This window comes from Telmatherina bonti, assembly GCF_933228915.1.
Source record: "Telmatherina bonti genome assembly, chromosome: 1".
Lineage (NCBI taxonomy): Eukaryota > Metazoa > Chordata > Actinopteri > Atheriniformes > Telmatherinidae > Telmatherina > Telmatherina bonti.
The window spans coordinates 38,833,209-38,851,139 of record NC_136619.1 but is presented as its reverse complement, the minus strand read 5'-3'; the positions used below and the strand labels follow the sequence as shown (position 1 = coordinate 38,851,139).

General features: G+C 40.5%; 1 protein-coding gene across 1 annotated transcript in view; it reads left to right on the top strand.

Annotated features, from left to right (window-relative positions):
* mpped2a (metallophosphoesterase domain containing 2a) overlaps positions 1 to 17,931 on the top strand; it is an 80,330-nt gene that overhangs the window by 28,730 nt on the left and 33,669 nt on the right. The window contains exon 4 of the mRNA XM_079247662.1: positions 9,507 to 9,732. Coding sequence (XP_079103788.1) covers positions 9,507 to 9,732 — 226 coding nt within the window. The remainder of the gene's footprint in view (positions 1 to 9,506; positions 9,733 to 17,931) is intronic.

Sequence of the window (17,931 nt, the reverse complement as noted above, 5' to 3'; positions counted from 1 at the left end):
AAATTTGTACTCCAGTCAGGAAGCTGGTGAAGATCCACTCCTCTAATAGTCTGTGAAGGCTTCAAAGGAATTAAATTAAAGGTGTTAGGTTAGACGTGTTCTGCCACGGAGGCTTTTTCATCCAAATGTCCAGTCAGAATAAACATGTCAGCCGATCCGATCGATCGGAAAGAGGAGTGGTTTAAACCGTTTCAGGATCGGATAACCACGTGCACGCTCTTTCTGATCGTCTCTGTGGTTTACGTTGATCATGTGACATAATGAATTTCTGAGAATGGCGGCAAAAAAAGCCGAAAGGGACACTAACAGATACGTTTCTGTAAGACTAACTAGTAGACATTGCACGTCTTACTAGTATGATCATATTAAATCCCTTAAATACAGCTGATGGGATCGCTTTATCTAAACATCCGTCTGTTTTCTGAACCGCTAAGTCCAGTTAATGGTCGCTGGGCGATCACTGGGCGAGAGGCAGGGACACCTGGACAGGTCCGTGTAAACATGTCAGCTGGAATCTGAACAAATTGACGGAACAAATTCCATCATATAGATGAAATATTTGTCCATGTAAACCAAGCTAATGATGTTTTGAGGTCACTGTAGCCTTAAGCTTTGTTTGTTTCCCCACATTCAACGAGCGTCGCTCAAGTTTTTCCTGAAATTGTGCCTATGAGACCTGAACAGGGACAGACGGACGGACGGCCGGCCCAGCAGTCATGGCTCTCGTGTTTCAGTATCAAACGCTGGCAGCCTGATGAGTTTAAAGGTGGCTGTCAAAGTTTGCCTGTCTAAAGATGACGGGGGGGCTGCAGTCAGTCTGGATTCAAAGCAGCCCCAGTGGATTCAAACACTGACCCAGTTTTTACAGCCAAAGGGAGAAAAAATCCAGTTAACAGAAGCTTCTCAAACCACTCCAGCATATTCCAGTCCTCAAACTTTTACTGCGCTTCAGACGTTTTCCGCAGAATTTCACTAAAAACCAGACTTCCAATGTTTTTTCTTGCTGTAAACTGACTGCAAACCTCATTAGCAATCAGGGCTGCATGAATCTGTAGTTTCCTTATCAAAGCGCAGTTCAGATTAAAATGATTGAATCTGATTCTTATTTTATGTGGTTGGTTGGCACAATTTATAAAGTTTACATGTGTAACAAGCAGCCACAGTAAAAGACCAAATTAGACAGAAAAAATAGGGTTCATTAGCTGAGTTCCTCTGTTGTTTGGGGGTTTGGAGACCAGCTACAAAATATGAGATTTAAATGAGCGTCGATCCATCAGAGTGGAAACAGAATACGGTCTTCAGCTTATTATTAACCTTTAAATCTGATTCATTACACTCACAGCGATGGGCACAATTTGTCTGACTCACTCATGTACGTGTCTCATGTTGTGCCCTAAAATTACACACACAAGATACACTCCAGTGTCGGAGCTGAACACACACTTCCACATGGAGATCATCTGGAACAGTCTGTCGTATTACATACTGTGTGTTTATGGACACTATAAACCTCGTTTGACAAAAGACAGACGAAGCTCAACAGTCAGAAAATTACGGTTTAAGATTTAATATTTATATAAAAAGGAATTGATTTAAAATAATTCATTTGAAAGATGGTCATGATCAGAATGCTGCCATAATTTGATAAGGAAAAGAGGACATCATAGAAGTAATATCAGAAAAAATAGAAATAAATCTTACCTGCTTTGTAGAAATTTTTAATTGCAACACATTTAAGTCCATGTCCTTCAAAGAGCAAACATGTTCAGAATATTTATTAAGTTTTAATTTAAATGACATCAATTTAAAGATCAAAATGCTGTCAGTAAGTAGAAATATTTTCTTTACGTTCTACTCAAAGTAATGGAATTTGCAGCTCTTTTTATAGTTTTTTTCCCTTCTTCTTCACTTTAATTAATCTTTTTTTGCATTATGACCATTTTTAATGAATAATAAATCCATTCCTGATCCTGAGAAAACTGGTCAAATAGTCTTGTCTATGATTCAGTCCACCAGTCGTGGATTAGTTGGCCAAAGTATGTGCAAAGTACATATTTCAAAGCCACACTGACAATATGCACTTTAGCGCCCCCTAACGCAGAACAGTTCAGCATCCTGTCTCTTCTCTGAGCGCCTATCAGCCAGAAAAGTCAGTCTGATGTTGTCTCTCGTTTAGCTTCCTTACTTTCCCATCATGGCTTTCTCTGATAAAGTTCTCTTGTGATTCTTTGTTGTCCGATGTTTTGTGACGTGATGGTGGCGGCTCTCCTCTTGTCTTAGTATATTGAATTCGGCTCTTGTTGAATTAACAGTGAGGATCACTGTTTTAGTGTAACAAAAAATGCCACATTTTAACATGTATTTCTTTTAAAACATGTCCGAATCATGTCATCAGACACATCTGCGCTAGCTTGACTAGTGTGGTATCGATACACTTTTATTAATACCAAGTACGAGTACACACGCTTGATATTTAGCCGATACATCCCTAGTTGCTTTAATAACTACAGCAGAGGTTACCTTGAGGGTTTAGAGAAGATTGTGCACATTAATCTCACTCTGAGATAGAAAGTATTAAAAATTGTTTAAAAAAAAGGAATTAATATGAGATAATAAAAAGACAATGTAAAGATCGGAATGAGTTTATTAAGCTGAAAGTGTGTATATATAGGCTTTGTGTCTACATGTGTTTTTTTTTCTTTTTTCTTATTAATTGCTGATATGGACCGCTGTGTCTGGAATAAAGACTAAATGAAATGAAACATTTGCTTCTTACTGTTTACCAGGAGTAGTGACCAGTTAGTGACTAAGCCGCCTCTAAGCAGTTTAAAGCTATAGCCCAGTTCAGTCCAGTTTATTCTCATCCAATCATAATCCGCCTGAATCTGATCTGTGAAATGATCCGCATTAATCCAGTTCTTGAGAACTGTTCATATCAGCTGAAATAAATGCAGAAGTCCCGTTTTTTTTTAAAACAAGTCAAACTGTAGAGATGAAGTTTTTAGCAAAACTAAAACCTTTGGTTGTTTATGGATCTGTAGGTGCCCATTAAAGCATTAACCATTGTCTTTTTGCATCACAGTTTAGTGCTTTACAACTAGATTCTTGTTTTGTTTTTCATAAACAAAAAGATGAAGAAAGGGAAAGGAACAGATTCTTATACAGGAGCAGTGAAAACATTTTATTGTTTCTCTGACTGATGATGTTACTTGACTAAACGTGGATTTGCAAGATAAGCCTTTGCTGGATGGAGTTTGTGTTTATCTACATTTTGTAATCAATATAAATACATGTGAAAGGTCTTTTTTTTTAAAGCTGTCCTCGGCTTAAACGTGTCTGAAAGCGGCTGTAGCTTCTCAGAAAAGTTCAGAAGGTTTATTGCATTTATGTAAGTTGTAAAGCCGCGTATTTTCTCTCCACAGTTGTCATTTTTATTCTCACAGTCTGCTTCAACTCCAAATATCCTTTGAAAGATGCTTTTCTTTGTTTTTTCATGTTGATAGTCTGGATTTTTTACATAGAAGTACAACATTTTGTAGCCTGGTGAGAATTTAAGAGGTTCAGGATTCAGAGAACTGGGTTTTCCACGGAGAGTCCAGCTGTCTCATATGAACCTCTGGGTTAGCCTGGAAAACGGGGATCTGTTATAAGTACAATGAAGCTCGGACGGCTTTAGCTACTGTTTGTTGTTCAAAGCCAGCGGTTGCAGCAAAAACTAAAACAAAAGCTGCGTCTCGTTGGTTTAAAAGCCGTTTCTGCAGTGGAATCTGCTGCAAGAGAGACTAATGGAATAATTGATAAAATCTTTTTTGGCAGAACAGCCTGAAAGCCTGAAGCTTTTTTTTAAAAAAAAATAAATAAATAAAATAGCGGCGTGGTGTGTGTGTGTGTGTGTGTGTGTGTGTTTGTCGGCTGCCTCCTCTGTTTGCTCCTCCTGTGCACCCAGAGGAGACAGCAGTTTGTCCGGGCCATCGACTGCTGTTTGGCCTCTCGCCGGAGATCATTGCAGATCGATGCAGAGGAGCGAGCGCTCCCTGACCCGGCCTATCTGTTGCAGGAGCTCTGATCTCCTTCCGTTTGCTGCATCGGTGTGTGTGTGTGTGTGTGTGTGTGTGTGTGTGTGTGTTAGATGGTGGAGGAGAAGACAGCATCAGCGTGCATCAGGTGTAAATTTTCAGTGCTATCTTTGACTAAAGTCACTTCAAACTTGAAATAAAGTTGTTTTGTAATTCATCATTCAGTTTCTTCATAGCTAGAATGTTAATTTCAGATGTGTGTTTATTTAGCTTTAGTAGAATTTAACATGATCTGCATAAATGTGGATTTACTGACAGATAGGTGGTTTGTTTACATGGAAACAAGATTTTATTCCCTGTTTCCAGTTAAAGAGCTATTGTTGGATTTTTGTCATATTTTCTCATGGATTCGTTTGAGAGGAGAGATGACAGATTAATTACCTTCCATTGTCACCTTTATGTGGTTTTCTGTGCAGAATAGTTTTTAAATCCTTTTTTTAGTAGTGAGAAAGATATTTTCTAATTAAGAGACATAGAGTGTTTCCAGTGTTAACGTCTGCCCGTTTGAAAGGAATGACAAAACATTTCAAGCCTTTATGTTCTGCGTCGGATTGTTTGGATACGTGTTTGTCAGAAAAAAATCCACGTATATCCCCTTCATCAAGGCTTTTATAAGATAAATCACAGTGGCAATAAAAAGCAGTGGATATTCCCTGTGGAATAATGCAGCTGGAGTTTGTAATTTAGTTTTCCACCAGCGATTCCCTGCCTTTGTGGTGAAGACTGTACTTCGCTCTGGGTTGTGTGTGTGTGTGTGTGTGTGTGTGTGTGTGTGTGTGTGTGTGTGTGTGTGTGTGTGTGTAAATGGATGCATGATCCAGTTAGAGAGCTGGGGGACTGAGAGGCGGCGCTTTCATTTAAAGTTAGACGGGAATTTATGATCCTGAGATGCGACAAGAGCTAATTTAGAGCAGCAGGAATGAAACCTATAGACCAGGGAGCCGTGATTCTTTCATCTGCAGCATGGGAGAGCACACCCTTTTCAGAATTACACACACACACACACACGTACAGCCGAGCGGGAGACTTCGTTTTTATCAAGTGTTTAGATGAATTCGGTTTTTATGAGTTTTTGTTGCAGTCACGTTACTGAAACATCACATTTCCATCTTTTTCTGTCACAGTTTGAGAATCCAAACTAATCTTTTTTTTTTTTTTTTTCTTTTGCTTGTTTCTGGTTTCAGCATCTACATTTTGGACTTTGAAGCATTTTATCCATAACTTGTTAGAACAGGCTGCAGCGATACGCCACAGTATGGAGAGACAAGCATCCCCCTGTCAGTCAAAGTCTATGTGGGCGGATGCTGGAGTGTCGTTTGTAAATCGCAGCAATTAACCACGTAATATATGTGAATTATTTATCTTTATGCTGTTTTGGTCAATAAACATGTTCAGTAGTTGCATATACCCAAACTAGGACTCACTTAGACCTTTACCTGGGCTTCAGTTCTGTTCGGAAAGGATTGTGATGGGAGAGGGTTATCTGAGATCCGAGGTCTTCCTCTGCTGGAGAAGCTGCCATGTGTTTGGTTATTCTTATTTTTTTCTTCATTTTTGCATTTTTAAAAAAAATATTTTTTGAAACCTGACAGTGCACAAGACTTTACGTTAGATAAATGAAATATGTGAGATTTATCCTGAGCTTATTTTCCTCCTCTTGTCCCTTTTTGTGAGCAAAGTCAGCCGAAGAACATCCCAGCAAAAAGCAGCAGTGCAGTAAAAACAGCACAAGTGTAAATAAATAAAAAAAAACAGTGGAAACTGTCTATGAAAGGTATTTATGATATTTTATAATTCAAGGTTGGAAGAAAATGAGATTCATATTTGATAAAAACAAAGTTCATGGTTCACTATTAAAGTGTCAGAATATTAGATTTGCCTTCATGTCCAGGAGCAGATGCTGATTTTCAGACAGCTACTCGGGTGTTAGCTTATGGCTAGCACCACAGCTGGATAAACCATCAACAAGGAAAGGCTTCATTTCTCTAGCAAGCATGATTTCAGGCTTTTTGGCGAAGAGTTGATGTGATTCCTGTGTTTCATCGGGTAATGTGTTCCAGGCTTGAGGGGCACAAACACAGACTGACCTCATGCACTTCAGTCCCCTCTGGATCTGGCTCTAGTCCGCCTGTTATAGATTCCTTATTTCCCGCTGCAGTGGGGCAGGAGTTAAACCATAGAGGATCTTAAAACACCAAAGTGGAGTCTGCCAGCTTGATTAGATTTTCTCAACTCAGCAGGCTTTGTGTTTTTAAGGTCCACCAGCGATGGCAGGTTTTTGGCTTTCTGTCTGAAGCTTTTAGGGCTTCAGCCTCAGAGTTGTCTTTAACTTAAGTTCAAACTAAACTCTTGCTTGGGTCTGTTTCATGACGTTCCACATGTCAGACTGAGGTGAAAACTGGTCCCTTATTTTAATAGTAGCCTGTTACCAAAGTACAGCATGTTCACACAGTCGTTTTTCCATTCGGCGTGTGCTGTGTTGTCCAGATGTGTCTAACACACACTCATCAGGCTCTCATCACTTCAGTCTTTGCATTTTAGATTTCAGTTCAGACCACAAGCCGCTTATTCACACCTCATTATATAAAGCAGTTGTGACATTCTTCAGTTTTGTGAAATTTTGGAGTCAAGACCACATTAATAAATGAACTATCAAGATTAAGTGATTATAATGATCCTCATTAGTTGCTGCCTTTCTTATAATTCCTGTAACCTTGATTTGAGTTGTTGCAGCTGAAGGCTGCAGCTCCCATATTTCCTATGGCTGATTGAGTTACTGCCGCACATAAATTATCCTGCCGATTAGTCTGCACAGAACAGACAAGGCAACCAAATATAAAGGAAGGAGATCTGGAGCAAAATCAGCCTTAAAAAAACTGAATCCACGAGAGGAAAGAGAAATCTAGAGTGAATAGAAGGTGATGAAGGCCATAACCTTTTGTTGAGTGCTCAGTCGGCTGGAATAAAGTAGCAAGTCAGTTTCCTGATAGCGGAGGGGAACCGGGACAAATCACCTCGACAGAGGAGAGAGAAAAGGGCACAGCGCAAGTTGAAAGATGAGGGGACGAGGGCTGTAATGGATGTTCTTCTCTATTTAGTTCAGGTTCATGCTTTTTCTGCTGCCTGACATCAACAGAGATGGACAGCGGTCTGCAGGGGTCAAGATGAACCGTCAGCTGTGGTTCTAACCTCCATGACTGTGTGAATTGACGTTATTTTTCCTCTCCAATTATCTCGCTCTCTGTGCAGTGGAGATCTGTGCTCCGGGTTAGGTACACAGGAGTTACAGAGAAGTGTGTGTGCTCCACATGCAAAATGTTTAGTAACTGCTGTTTCTGTAGAAACGTCTTTACCAGGTGGAAAATAAACACATCTCCCATGTTTAAATTAATCACACGTCAGCTCTAATGGAGAAGAACTGTCTCAGGTGCAAAATATAAAGAGTTAAACTGTATAAATAATCATTTTCCAATGAATAACAAAAACAAACAAGTTGAAAAATAAATACAGATTCACTTTTGTCACAAGAAGGTTTGCAGGCAGTGAAAGGCAGTAAAATATGGGTTATTGTGTATTTGGAAATAGTTTTAGGATTTGGTGTTAAACATTTATAAATTTACTCTTTTTTTTTTTTTTAATCCAGAATTTGTTTTATTAGGTTTTGCATGGATTTATATTCCAGTGACATAACAGCACAGCATGTACTGTTGCCATGACAACGAGCTGCAACAAGCTTTATCTTAAAGAATACTATTTATGCTCATCAGATGCTTTATAAGGTCCATCTTATTAATAGCAGGTTGGAACGTCTTCTGCCTTCCAAACTGCCTTAATTCTTCATGAAAGATGGTTGCAGTGATTTAACAAGGTGGTGGAAACATTCCTGAGAGATTTTTCTTCATATTGACATGAAGCATCATAGGGCTGGGCGATATGACCAAAATCTCCTATCACAATATACCTTATATTATATCCCCATAATGATATATATATTGATATAAAATTGTTGTGTCAGTCATCAGTTATGTGTCAGATGTTGCTAGGCAACGGCAGCAGTGATCTCCTTCCATCTGGGGGAACTATGGCCGTATGACGTTTTAATACCTGTTGCAGTGTTTGTGTCTGGAGTTTATTATGAACTTTCGGCTCCATTTGACGCTGCTTTTGTTGCTTTTGCTCCTTTTACTCGTTGACTCTATTCTTTATTCTGTATTCTTTATCCTGATTCCTGCGCAGGTGATAAAATGAGTTAGTTGTGTCGGAGTCCGTTGTTTGGACAGTGAGCTAGTCTGTTGTCGGTTCCACGTCGGTCTTTTTATATCCAAACCGCGTCCATGCAACAGAAATTTCCCCTCTTTTGTAAACAAGCTCATCAGTTTGGGTTGGCTGGTGATCATTTAGTGAATTATCCTGCTCCGAAACACATCTGCTACTGTCTTCCTCCTGTTTTTTTATATTTTGCAGCGTGCATGCCGTAAAACGCATCTTGATGTAAAATACTGCAGTAAAGCACCTTATCACGGCGTAAATTAAAGACCTTTTCTATCATCCAAATGATATAAATCATCTTATTGCTAGGGCTGTGACAATATCCTTTTGTCCCGATTCGATTCCAATTTTTTGTGTGCCGATTCGATTTAAATAGCAATCCTCACAATTCTTTGATATTGCTGATTTTTGGACATTTATAAACAAAAAAAAAAAGTATAAAACTTCTTTTTGCTCGTCATTTTTCTTGATTTCTATTAGGAAAAAACAACAAAGTAGCCAGACCTTCATTCTGCTGCTGTAATGCCCAAGAAGACAAGTAAAAATATCAATAAAAACAATAAATAAATGACAAAAATTTTATCGTGGATTCATTATATTTACAATCTTATATTTAAAATCAATTTTTTTTTAAAATAAAAAAAAGCTATTTTAAAATTGTGAAGCAAAAAATCCCGATTTTCGATTTTTTGATTCGATTTTCCCAGCCCTACTTATCGCCCGGCCCTAATGCAGAATCTCCCGTTCCACCACATCCCAACGCTGCTCTGCTGGATGTAGATCTGGTGACGTTGGAGGACAGTGAACTCATCATCATGGTGGAGATGATGTGAGCTTTGTGACATGGTGCATCATCCTGCTGGAAGTTTCCATCAGAAGATGCAGATTAAAAGTTTGGTTTGTGTAGCTTCTGTATACAAACTGGTTTTAATCCTGGTCTACTGGTTTCAGCACTCGACTCGTACATGACATTAATCCAAAGTCCGACTCTTCAGATTGTAGCCTGTAGACGTTTCTCTGGCTCTGCTGCCTCCATGTATCTGTGCTGCTGCTGCTGCTGCTGCTATTTATCTGGTATGAGGTGTCGTCTCATTTAGGAGCTAATACGAGGTTCAGGACTTCATCTTACAGATCTTCTCTGCTTGTTCCCGTCTCTTCTAGGTGGCCTCCCGTATGAGTTTAAGGTGGTGATTGCTGGGAACCACGAGCTGACCTTTGATAAAGACTTTATGGCCGAGCTGATCAAGCAGGATTACTACAGATTCCCTTCAGTCTCCAAACTCAAACCAGAGGACTTTGACAATGTCCAGTCACTCCTCACAAACTGTGTGTACCTACAGGACTCGGACGTCACCATAAAGGGATTCCGGATATACGGGGCACCGTGGTAAGAGCACCTTCCACCATCTTCCTCTATCTCCCCATTTGCTCGGCGATGACCATCACGCTCTTTTATTGTCACATTTCTCATTGTGTTGTGGATCCCTGAGGTGAAGGTGTGTCTTCTCCTCTGTCAGATCTGGCTGTTTTCCAGCTCTGCAGTCTCTTTTCTCTGCTGTACGCTCTCAGTGAGAGGCCTCTCTTACATGCAGGGTGCAGATCCCAGCTCACACATTCCTTTATGAGCGCAGGACCTTCGCCTGCTCCGCAGGCTTGTGTTACGCCTGTGTTTTGACATGGGGTTAAGTGATACGCGTGGTACCAGGACACCTTGTCAATAGCTTTTTAGGTGCGGAACGAACGCTGTGTATTGTTGATGGGGGATTAAACATCTTGCTTTTAAGAAATGAAGGCAGATGGGAGTTGTGTGCAGACATGTTATGATTATAGAAGATTCTCCTCAGAGTTTGCTATAATTACAGAACGGGGCTCGGTGTCACCTCTGATTAAACTCGTCTAATAAAATCAGATTTACAAGATTAGTTTAGATTTCCAGTTCCTTATTGGTGCTGTACTCATGCCAGATGAGACAAACAGAATCCAACTTTACTCATTGAAAGAGTTGATCTTTGGATTTTGTGAATCAGATTTATGTCTCAGAGATTAAGATCGGTTTGGATTGGAGAAGGATGCATGTGATGAAAAATAAGGATGCAATAAAACTTCTGCCACTTTGAACATTTAATTTAGCTTTTTGCTTTTCCTGGAATAAAAATAGATTTTACTAGAAAGCAGAAAATGTTCTGAATTTGATCATTTAAAAAAGAAATGGGTTTGATAAACTGAACAGACCTAAATAAAAATGACAGATTTCATCATTGGATACCAGAAGCATTAAAGCATGAGTGTATTCCCCTTTCATCGTCATGGCAACTTCTCTATAATAAATATTTGACTTCAAAACAAGGTTCCTACCTTTCTTACAATTTAATCAAATTGCACAAAATCTATAAAAGATTTTGATTGTAGGATAATTAAAATCATAGATCCATGATGTGACTGTATGTTTTAATCATTGTGCTACTTCCTCATTGTTGATGCGTCGCTTCAGATTAAATCTAAACTTCACTCCAGTCCAGTTTCCTGCAGCGGAAATGATCTTAAACTGAAACTGAGAGTTTGTAGATGCACTTGTGTGCCTCTGGGCTGATACCTGCTCTTAGCTGCGTTTATCTCTGTGAGATTGCCAAAGAGAAAGAAGCATGTGTAACTCTGTCTGAGCTGCTGCCATCTCACCTTCTCTGCAGTCTGACCTCAGATCGCCTGCACCGCAGCTGTGTGTGTTTTATTATGTGACAGCTGAGGCTGCAGCTACCCGTCTCCTGCTGTGACTGTCTCTGCTCTCGCTGCACAGTGGATCTAAAATAGCTGTTTAGGTTGCACCCTCATCCTTTAGCAGCTATAATTAGCGGCTTTGCAGCCTGGCTTCAGAGGTGGCCCGGCGGAGGCAGATCCCAGCATTCCTCAGACACCACAGCAGCAGGAAGAGGAGCTTCCACTTCCCTCTTTGCCATCCTTCTGTTTGAAAGAGGAAGGATGCTACCCCCTTTCTCCCTGGTGGGTGTTTAGTGTGAGGGCTGGTAAGTGTCTGTTGTGACAGCTGGGGGTCTCACGAGAGGTAGAGTGGACAGCTTGGCCGCACACCCCCCCGCCCCCCCACCTCACCCCTTCTCGGCTTCCTCACCTCCTTCACACCCATATGCCAGGGTGGCCTGAGGTCTGGCCTGCTTGTCCAGTGTGAGGTCTCACTTAGCCCCGCAGTGACCCCTCACTTCATTAACAGCTCGCTGCCTGTGTGGCTGAGCTCCTCCAGCCACTCAGCGGTGTGCTGCTGCCGGCCAGGATGCCACTGCATCGCTCAGGAAATGTAGCGTGTAACAACCACCTGATAAACGCTGCTTTAAAAACCAGTCCACTTCTCATACTGGGTTTGCTGGCTGTCTCTGTTAATGGACAAAATGGTGGCTCTGATAGATGTTTTTGCCTATGCACAGAACAGTTTTATTTTATTCTTCTTTTTGGAACAATTAGGATTGGGTTGTGCTGCAGTCCTGCAAAGATAAAGGAATCAAATGTCAATGAAAGCTTTTTGATTGCATTTCCATTCTAACAGGAGATAAGCTGTCCTTCCTTCTGCTCTTAAAAGGCTGTTTATCAAAGAAATAGACTTCTTTTAAACATGTTCACCTCTGCTATAAAGATGGAAAAATGGATATTTTCTACTTTTAATAAATGCTAAACCCACACAGCCAGCGTGGCATCAGCTGTAGGGTTGCAGACTGACGTGAAGCCTTGAGTTCAGCATTGAGCTATCTGTATTTTGAGCTTTTGTATCCAGAGATGACGTGCATTGGTGTATTTGAGCACAAATACAAGGACAAAAACTATTTGCCTTCATACAACTTTGTGATAAATGGACACATTGTCTAGTGAGACGCACAAGTTATTTTCCTTGTTGTATTCTGAGTGCTTTTTGGGTCGGCTGCAGCGGCGTTTTGCATGCAGAGACGTCTAAAGTTGGAGTCATTTGAGTCATTTTGAAGTCTGCTTTCTGCAAAGTCTATTCAAAACAAGCCTCCATGTTGTTTTTCTGCACCTCATCTTCCTTTTTGTTTTGTTTTCTATGAATAGATTCAGATCCAGGTGCATGCATAGTCATCGTGTCAGCAGTGAAGAGAGCAGTTGGACCGGCATGGGCTGGTGCAGCTGCACAGGCCTTACGCACAAGTAAACACAGAAACTGTTAATTAGATTCAACACCAAGGTGCATAAAAACCATTTTATTAAAGTGTAGTTGGCCTCAAGTGGACGAGCTGAAGAAACTGCTGGAACGTTTTCATGTGCGGAACCACAACACTGTTGTCTGGAATATCACCAGTGAAAAACACCCAGCTATAAACCTTGTTTTTACAGCCACTTTGTTTAATTTTATGCATCTCACTAAAGCAAATGCTTAGTCAGATTTATTGGATGGATTTTCACAACAAATGAAACAGAAATTTTCTCTGAGGAGTTGTGGAAAAGCAGCAGGTTCATACTCCATAACTCCTCTTTTTATATTTAAATGAAGGGAAACGTTGTGCTGCATCTGATTTGCAACATAGTCATTGTTTTATCATTTAATCATTAAAATGTCTGAGCATTAAAAGTGCGTTATCAGTTTAAATACTAACTGTAGGCCGTGAAATATGGATCTGTTATGATGTTGTGTCAGTAATAATCTGCAACGTCTCCAAGTAATTGATTTGTCTTTTTTTCCTGAAGTGGATTCTTCAGGGATAGATTTGGATTGGAACAAGGTCAGGCTGCTTTTTTGGCAAAGCTTGCTGTTTTATTTTTTAGTTTTTTTTCCTACTGCAGTATATGCAAACATTGAAATTATGCCAACAAGTTTCCGTAGTTAATTAATCTCACTAGAGGATATGAAAAGCAGGTTATATAAAAAAAAAAAAAAGAAAGGAAATCCTATAGTGGTGAAGAGCAAATTGTCCCAGATGTCAGAAATGTGAGCGCGTCTTTAGCCTGCGGGTTGATTCACAGATGAGATTTATTCCGAAACAAAACATTACTGTACGTCAGTAACGAGTCGCTTTATACAACAGTGTCTCAGAAAAAGCTGCTTTTCAGTCTCTTGTTTGAACTCGTTTCATTTTGTATAATTAATTCTTTTATTAATTCCAATTTTGGGAAATTGAAACTTGAAGTTGAATGAAAGAAAAATTGCGTTCAAATAATTAATCACACTTTTGATCATTATGAGAAGCATCTTCCATAACGAGGATGTGCAACTCTGGTGCTCCAGATCTGCTGTCCTGTAACTTTTAGAAGCATCCGCTCTCAAACCCACCTGGAAAAATGTCTGAATTTCCTCAAACGTTCCCTTTACTCATGTCTGTTGGAGCAGGGTTACAGGATAGTCCCTCTCCTGGACCAGAACCGGGCCCCCTTGTCCTAAAAGATCCTTAAACTTTGAGTCACATGATACGGATGTAAACTAGCAGCAAATGGGATTCATTCAGCATTTCTCATGTTGCAAGCAAGGATTGTTTTGTAATATTAATGTGGGTTGCATTTTTTTAAATAGTCTATGAAAGTCAAAACTCATGTTTTAATAAGATTCTCAATCATAAAAGATAATTTCTGCTGCTATTTGCAGGGCCTTTGGGGGGGTCGGGGTGAGATATGGAACTCTTCTGGCTTGGTTTACTGTTTGGAAATGGAGAGCTGATGGAGTGAAAGCAGTGTACCATGAAAGACACGCAACTTGCACTGTTTAATGACAGATGCTTAACGGGCCAAATGCCTCAACCTCCTCCCTCACACTCACACTCTCCTACACACCCACGCTGTGCAGGGAAGAGCAGGCTTCTGCACCTTGTCAATCAAAGCTCTTTAAAAGGAGATGAAGGCGTCTGAGTTTCAGCAGCGCCGGATTTTATGCACATTATTAACCTGCTGCAGGCAAGATTTTATGAGAAAAACTCCTGACTCTCTGAATTGTATATTGTGTACATATAAGTGTGTTTTTTAACAACATAATGCCAGTAAATCTGCTTTGTAACGGCAGAATAATCTGCTATGTAGTTTTCAATTACATTAGTTGTGTGTGTAACTGCGTATTAGGTTGTCAAAACTGGCAAATAAAAATAATTTATTGATCTAAATAAAATAAAAACAATGCATAAGTACACATCATTCTCACAAATGACTGGCTTTTTAGAGAGGTGGAAAATCCCAAAAAGATCATTTTGACAGACTAGAATGTGGTGTTGTAGCACTTCACAGTAAACGGCACTCAGAGCCCTTTGAATAGCTGAGAGTGTTGCTGGATTATCTAGTCTTTAGTTAATGTTTAATAGTTTTCCTTGCAGGTTTCTGCCTCCACATCAGCAGATTGGAGCTTGTTACAACCATTGCAAAATGTCCTGCTAAGACCATTAGTTTGGAAGTGAAAATGACTGATGTGGTGGCGGATTAAAGACGGCAAATACTGAAGTTCATCAGCCATCAGTAGCTCGTATTACAGGGCAAACCAGTGGCCTCATTTGGGTTGAGATGGATTACTGGGTTTAGTGGGAAAGCGAGTTCCCATTCCTGGCAAAGGGAAATGATATGTTGTATGTTCTGAGATATGAGAGTTCATAATGATGCTGAAATCAGCACTAAAGGACTTAAGACTCAGAAGAGAGGATGTATCTATAGGTTGGTTAACTAGAAAATAAAAGTCTGTTCATGTCATGACAGGGTTGCAACATTGAGACGGTGTAGTTTTCATATGAATGTGTCCTTTAAACACGCTACATGTCATTACTACCAACATTTTTCCAAACTTATTAGGGGTTATGTTTCTGGTTTTGCCTTTTGGAAATAAAATATGAAGTATTTCCAAATGGAGCTTTGTCTAGTTGTGTGTCTGTAATTATCCTTTATGCAGCCGAGTGAAGTTGTGATTTCTATCACCTTCTCTAAATTTACATCCCTGCAAGATAAGGAGAAAGTTTTTTGATTTGCATTTGGAAGCATGAAAACGTTAATGCGGTCATTTATTTGTAAGAATATCTGCATCTGCTTCCTGACGATCTCTGCAGTTGATGTTATTCTGCTCCATGTCTGTTCATTGTTGGAAAAACGGCTTCTGCTACTGGAATAGAAGCATTACACCTACACTCCTCCCCTCCAGTCACACTTCACAACCCAGTTTATTTGTTTCAGACCAGTTCATGGAAACGAGTCTGATTCACGTTTGTATTTTAAGGCATTTATGAAATAACTTCTGAAAACACTGATAATGCATCGAAATATGGCCGACGAGTTGCAGCCGTTTGTACAAAAGTTGTAGTCAATAAAATAGTCTTCCAACGTTTGGTATAAATACAGGTAGATTGATCCAAATGGTGCAGAAATCTTGCAGTTTGTGTTGAGTTGTAGCTGCCAAAGTGTAAAGCACAATACGTTTTCACCCTTCTTTATCCAGCCCCATCTTTTAGCTCGACCTTGTTGCTCCCCACCAAGCAGCAGAACAAAAGAAAAGGCTTGAATCAACTAAAATCACACCTGGCCTGGCAGGTTTGTAAAACACCTAAATTTAATTGTATCCTGCAGTAAAATTTTTACACACTTTCTTCAGTTCAGACCTGGATGCTTTAGCTGGTAGTCAGTGTTTTAAACCACTTCTAGTTATTTTAAGTGGTCTCGTTAAAAACCAAATCGTACGGGTCGAGAAAGCACCGCAGCTAATTCCTTTTTCAGGATTTTCAGTGTGAATAGTTTCTGCTTTTAGAGTTTCCTTGAGTTGCAAACAACTTTTCTTTGTTTCTCATAAACGTGGCGGTTTTAAAACACGATGTTTTAAGCTGTGGGAGCCGCTGGTGGACATTCTCAACCCTGGTCATGTAGAAGTTGCATGAATGTAGGGAAATAAGCATGCAGCTCATTCTCTCATGCACACTCTGGGCTCAGACGTCAGTATTGAGGGGATGACTGCCGGCTGGTCACAGATTAGTGAGGAATCCAGCAGGTTTTGCTGCCTGTGATAAGCCGTGCTGACTGACTCAGAGCAGAGGAAGAGAGGACCCCCCCCCCCCCCCCCCCCCCCCCCAATCTTCTCCTCTCTCTAACAATGAACCCGTTTTGTGATTCTGGTCTTGACCACAACTTAACTCTCTGGTCGAAGGTTAAACTGTTGCTGGTCCCTCTGCTCCCCTCGCCTTGATCCTCCCAGCCCTCCTTTTCCCTTCTCTTCAGACCACTGGGGAGTCTCTTTTCCCCTCCCCTCCCTTCCTCCTGTCATAATTCTCCTTCCTCATCCGTTTCTTTTCTTCTTTCCAATTCTCATCTGTCACATTGATGAATTTTCCTCCATTCACGTTCTCCAGTTTCCACGCAGATCCGACTCCGTTCCCTCTGCCGCGGCTATACAGGACTCCTTCATTTGATGGTGAATCAAGTCAGCTGGCTCAGATGTGTGTGTGTTCATGCATTTGTGTGTGCATGTGGCTCCCAGAGGCAGCAGATTAAATCCAAGTGCCCTCATTTGACTCTCTCAAGCTCACCTCAGGGGAAACCCAGAGGGCCAAATGCAGATTTGTCATTTGCAGATTTTAGTTTTATTCATGTATTCATTTCTCACTGCAAAGGTCAGCTGTGTGTGTGTGTGTGTGTGTGTGTGTGTGTGTGTGTGTGTGTGTGTGTGTGTGTGTGTGTGTGTGTGTGTGTGTGAGCAAGAGGTAAAAATGCACAATGGTGGTGTTGGAATATAGGCGCATTTATCCTTGGTTGTTTTCATGATGAGGAGGGCAGAGATCTGTGCAGTTTGTTTTCTTCTGGGCTCCCTTCAGCGTCCTCTCCTCGTCTCTCCGTCTGCACTAAATGGACACCTCGTCCACGTTCTAACACCAGATGGATTTCCACCCACGTGTTTTCATGCACTTTTTCAGTTTTAGCATAAAAACAACTAAGTGAAAAGGCAGTAAAAAAAAAAAAAAAAAAAGAAAACACAAAAAATCTTGCATGTGAGGTGGAAGAGCTGGTTTATTGATAAAACAAACTGTGGCGAGTGCGTTGGACACAGATAAAGCAGAGCAAAATGAAGCATGTGAGGTGAAACTCTTCGCTCTGTTACAGGAGTTTGCTTCGTTCTGTTCTGCAAAGTTCACATGTTGTCACCCAGCTCCTGAACTATTTTATTTTTGTCCTTTTTCCACATGTTAAGGTTTGACTTCAGCTCATTTCTTTAGTAAATTAGCATTGGCACCCTGCCAGAAAATAAGCAATCAGCTGGTTGAAAGTGTGGATTTTAACACAATGGCACAAGATAAATAAAAATCAGCTGAGTTTTCTTTTGACAAACCATTAAATTTGTGCAATTTGTTAATTAGCCCACACAAAGTTCCTTTCTGAACCCAAAACCTTTTAGGTTGAATTGTGCTTCATAAATGCATTTAATCTCTTAATGTGAGATGAATTCCTCCAGCTAAATCTCCACCCAGAAGACGGTTGCTGCATATTAATGCTTCTGGTTTCAGACTGAGATGTATGTTCAGGTACTGATATATCTCACCATGCCAGAAAACCTGCTACACACCCCCCCCCCCCCCCCCCTCCCCTCGCCTCGTCTGCCTCTTTCTCTCAGGAAATGGCCTTTTGT